Here is a 5745-nt window from a genome sequence, read left to right on the forward strand (position 1 = left end):
ACGGGGCTACCATCATGCAGGAAAATTAAATCGCGGGTACAATAAAATCACTATCCTATACGCCTTTGACATCAAATCGCTACGTCCCGTAAGGCAGTCGGCCATAATAATCGCTTTTCCAGTCGATAACTGAGGCCGCGGACTCGGTTTCCCAGGCTATAGCGTCACTCTGTATGGATCATTATGTCCTACTGTAGTTTATTTTGTAGGTAAACTGTACAAATGTATATTTTAAGATATAGTATTATAGATTTAAAAGGACGCCCGATATGTCCCCATCTTTTATATTCTCTTTGAGTAAGTAGTAATATATACACCTCCTTCAGAGAGAGTTATGGACCTGTCAAGGCTGGCTCACTTCACTGTTAAAGATAATAAATTCAGATTTAAATTAACTCTACGGTGGATTGCGCTGTGTTTTACATTGCAGAATTTTTTCAACCACTGCATTATCCTTTGCCTGTTCATATTTAAAATCCATGATTCCAAGAAAGCATTTCGCCTACAGGAAGCTTTTTCGAACACTGCCCTGCGCCCTCTCATGCTGAACTTAACGTAAAGAAAGTATTAGTACATATATTTGGTCAGGACAGCTGAATCCCTGGTAAATACAGGAATGCAGAGTTATCCAAAGGCCATCTCATTTCTATCTAAGATTTACGACAGGACGGCTTGATTTAAGCTCTACCTTCTTTCCTTATAAAATAACCTGATCTTTGATTCCCATTGGGTGACCTGCTCGAGATGCCAGATGCTTCCACTTCTTGGAAACAGCATTTTGCAACTCAAGTGATTCCAGTTCTTTCGGTTAATCGTTATCCTTATCAAATAAAGATAATTTTCTACAAGAAAGGAACGATTATTTTCGCATGGCTGGGAGTATTTTTGCATTTATAATTACATTTATATTTTATTTTGTATTTATAACTTTTCATTTATATTTACTTTTGTATCTTTTCATGTAAGTTTATGTTTATAACTTTTTAAAATATTTCCTCTATTATATTCACAGCAATAGAAGGCAATGATAAGTGGTTCAGTGGTTGAAGCGACACAGAAAGACAAATTTGTTTTTACTAATTCATGAAATCACTCGCCATCAGCCTTCGTTTATAGAATCACAGCTACAAAATATTTTCATTATATTTTCAGCCAAGAGCAATTGACACATCACTCAGTAATAGAATCAGTCACATTGTTTGATAATATTTGGTTTCAAATTATTCATTTTGGTTGGAAACAATAACGGACACAGATGCAGACACACATCACGAGAAGACATACGCACGGTCAGATATTCACATTCATATTTGTATTATTATACATATACATAGATAAATGTATACATATGTATATATATATATATATATATATATATATGTGCTTGTATATGTGTGTGTGTGTGTGTGTGTGTGTGTGTGTGTGTTTGTATGTGGGTATGTATATATGAATGTGTATATATATATATATGCATATATATATACATATATATGTGCATATATATGTATATATGAATATATATATATATATGTGTATATATGTATATATACATATATACATACATAAATACATACATAAATTTATATATGAATATATGTATATATCTATATCTGTATATGTACACACACACACACACACACACACACACACACACACACACACACACACACACACATATATATATATGCATAAATATAAATAAATAAATATATATATGTATATATCATCTATCTATCTATCTATATATATATATATTATCTATCTATCTCTCTATATATATGTATATATTATCTATCTATCTATAATCTATCTATCTATCTATCTATATGTTATGCATATGCATATATATATATATATATATAATATATATATATATATATATATATATATATATATATATATATATATATATATATGATACACACACACACACACACACACACACACACACACACACACACACATATATATATATACACACACACACATATACATACATACACATACACACGGAAAGATGTGCATATACATGTATATATATACACATATACACACGTACACATGTATATATACACAAACATATATTTTATATATACAGCCATTCACTCCACTGCAGGACTTTGGCCTCTCTCAATTCACTATTGAGAGGTTCTATGGCAATGCCATCCTTGCCTGATTGGATGCCCTTCCTAATCAACCGCGGTTCCACTTCCCCTACGACAACTGCGTTTGACTTCGGGCTCGAGCCAGCAGTCAGAGCGCAGGCCTTTTTACGACCTCCGCGACGGGGAATTGTATGTGTGCATGTGTGTGTGTGTGTGTGTGTGTGTGTGTGTGTGTGTGTGTGTGTGTGTGTGTGTGTGTGTATGTATATGTATTTCTTCCTTATAGATTTAAGCATCATCATTTACTGCGGATAAAAGTAAAAAAAAATCTTCGGCATTTCTTACTATAAACATTTTATTTACAACATAGCTTGCAGGGAGTTGTAGAGTTGATGACAAATAGAAATAACTCGTGAAACTAAAAGGAAAACTCAAAATAATAACCAAACAACTATAGTTATCCACTCAACATCATATTAATTCATAATATTCTGGTTAATCACAAAGTACACTACGAATAAACACTTTATATCTAAGGTACACAACTTATATCAAGAAGCAAGTATTGGGGTGCAGCCAGGTAGGGAATTCCATACGAGTCATTTGTATGTCAAAAAACAAATGAATATATCTACTTGCTGCATTTCTGTTACCTATGGGTCTGACATTTAGTACATTACTTATACAAAAAATCTAAAAGTCATAAATTATGTATTTGTTGTTTTGTTTTTTGGGGAATCATAACTGTTATTACAGTAGATATGTTTTGAAAATGTGAGCTTCTCCTCCCTTTGAGATACACAGGGACGTTTCTCGGGATTTCTAAGAGATGCTGCAGTTAAAAAAAAAACTTGTTGTAGTGTATGAAGTGAATTGTCATTAGTTTGCTGTGAACATCAACTTTGCAGCACTTGTTTTTCTTTTTTTTTCAGTCGATACATCTTTATATGATTCGGAGAAATAGTGCACTTCTTTCCATAGACCGTATAACGTGTCTCCATTCAGAGCAGTTTACAAACGTGCACTCATTCTGGTCTCCTTTTCCGCTGTCACACACTCCTAACACCATCACGTGACTTCAAGCCTTAAATTCCGAGAGGCTTAATACTGCTAACGTATGCACATCTGTTCAACATGTATCGTGTACTTACGATGTCATCACACCTTATTGCAGCAAAGTTGATAAGGTTAAAACATGAAATCTCACACACGGTCCATATAGCTGGTCATCATATAACACGTTCCTTAATATCACTCGTAGCAGGTGCAGGTAATGATCGCGTGACACTTGATGACAGCACACAGAGCAGGTGTAAATACATTGTCATATGCCACAGTGCATGGAGTCACACAGCAAAGGAACAACAGCGGACCACGTGACATACACACATGATGGCACTGCGCAATGCAGGCTTCTTTTTTATAAGGAGCAAGTGACACGGTCTCGTCACATCACGACGCCCGGAGTAAAGGAGAAGGAGAGGGGGTGCTCGGTCCTACAGGGTGACGCGGAAGGAGAAGGTCAGGCGTCACACAGAAGGACATATCTCACGGCACGGCGACAAGGGTTCCTGCCGGTACTTGCGCATGCGCCGTATTCGGTACTGGGCGTCCCTCACCACCACCTCCTGTGGGACGCCGGGGAAAATGCGTGAGTCATGTGGAGTAATATCAGGTGAGTAATGATATGAAGTGCTGTGGTATTTCAAAAGCAAACAGTAAATGATGTGATGGATTGCATGAATCACGTCACGCCATCTAAAACTGGTGCATGGGGGTAAAGAGCTGGGAATGTCAATTTAAACAAAACAAAGAGCTGTCATACATACACCAATGCATCAAGATACATAATTTCGAGAAAATATCTATTAGAAAATACTACTTAACAGAAGATATGGTGAATTACCAGGAAACCTTGCTATACAGTGTTCAGCGAAAAGACACAAAGTAGGCGAGACATACAACGGTTCACGAGAATATCTAAAGGGGTAAGTAGAGCTTTCCTCACGGCTACCTTTTACTGCCTATGCATTATATAGAAGACAACGCTGCAGGGCGAGCAGGGACCTACCTGATGGGAGATGTTGGCGAGACTCAGCAGCAGTAGCAACAGCAGCAGCAGAGGCAGGCAGGGAAGGGCGACACGAGCGGCCGGCGAGTGGATGGCGGCCGGAGTCTCACCGCCTGGGGAAGAAAGGCCGAAGTTTGGATTTGGTTGACTTTGAGTTTTGCTTCCTCGCGCTTTTATTGCAGGGGATATTGCGCGCCGGAAATGTCACGTGCCAGGTTTTGAATATACGCGAGTGTCTTCTCGCAGGTTCACATCTCGACCTTATGCCAAGATGTTAATTTAAAAAGATTATCATTACCATTATCATTATCATTTTATTATTATTATTATTATTATTATTATTATTATTATTATTATTATTATTATTATCATTATCATTATCATTATCATTATCATTATTATTATTATCATTATTATCATTATTATTATTATTATTATTAATATTATTATTATCATCATCATCATCATTATTATCATTATTATCATTATTATCATTATCATCATTATTATCATCATAGATATATATAGAGAGACAGTAAACTTTAATCATCCCCAAAAGTACATTATCATCATCATCATCATCATCATCATCATCATCATCATCATCATCATCATCATCATCATCATTGTTATTATTATCATCATCATTATTGTTATCATTATTACCATTTACCTATACACGTGTTACCTTCCCGAATTCACAAATAATTCAACTCGATCAACGACCAGAAAAACAAACGCACATCCGTTTCCAAACCGCCACTTCACGTCAGAGAAAAGTTGAAGATTGTTTAAAAACGAAGAAACGAAGCCAACGTTTTGTCCGTTCTTAGAGCTCGGCCTTTGGAAGAGCTTGGTCTAACACGCGGCTGCCTCTCTCTTACACATGTCAGTTGTTATCTTATCCCCGGCGAATCTCTCTTGCTCTTTGCTCCCTGCTCTTATCGGCGGACATTCCGGCTTGTCTTCGACTTCGGCTTCGCTTCGGGGGGGTGGGGGTTGGGGTGGGGGGAGGAGAGGGGAGGGGAGGGGGGGGAGGGGAATGGAGGGGGGGGAGGGGAGGGGAGGAGGGGGAGGAGCGAGGGGAGGGGTGAGGGGAGGGGGGAAGTGATGTCCCGGATCAAGGCTGATCATTTTTCCCGCTGATAGTTTGTGGAAGGCAGAGTCAACGTTGAAAGTTCCCTCAATTTGTTCCCGAATCGTTGCCCGTTTCGTACTGCCGGGGACTGATGAAAAAAGAAAAAAAAAAAAGATCGTGCCTTTGCCATTCAGAAGACATAATAGCATCATTAGGGATTGTCAATGATCGATATCAGAGGACTCTCTCTTCGGCTAGAAGAATCCTAAAACTTTTTCCCAGAGTTTTTTCTGTTTTTTTTTCAGAGTGTTAGTAGAACATCCTGTAACTTTATCCTTGACTCAAATTCCATTTTTGAGAGGAAACAAAATAAAACGTGTGTGTGTGTGTGTGTGTGTGTGTGTGTGCGTGCGTGCGTGTGTGTGTGTGTGTGTGTGCGTGCGTGTGTGTGTGTGTGTGTGTGTGTGTGTGTGTGTGTGTGTGTGTGTGTG

The 5745-nt window shown here is 37.8% G+C and overlaps 1 protein-coding gene across 3 annotated transcripts in view; it reads right to left on the reverse strand.

Moving 5' to 3' along the window:
- Window positions 1-2442: 2442 nt before the first annotated feature.
- The window catches only part of LOC125034751 (zwei Ig domain protein zig-8-like), a 472306-nt gene continuing 469003 nt past the window's right edge, over window positions 2443-5745 (reverse strand). For all 3 annotated transcript variants that reach the window (XM_047626694.1, XM_047626693.1, XM_047626695.1), the window contains 2 exons: window positions 4177-4289; window positions 2443-3733 (listed from right to left, as the gene is read on the reverse strand). In XM_047626694.1, the coding sequence (XP_047482650.1) occupies window positions 3635-3733; window positions 4177-4289 (212 nt within the window). In that variant the 3' untranslated portion in view covers window positions 2443-3634. The remainder of the gene's footprint in view (window positions 3734-4176; window positions 4290-5745) is intronic.

The sequence above is a fragment of the Penaeus chinensis genome, chromosome 18 (genome assembly GCF_019202785.1).
Source record: "Penaeus chinensis breed Huanghai No. 1 chromosome 18, ASM1920278v2, whole genome shotgun sequence".
Taxonomy (NCBI): Eukaryota; Metazoa; Arthropoda; class Malacostraca; order Decapoda; family Penaeidae; genus Penaeus; species Penaeus chinensis.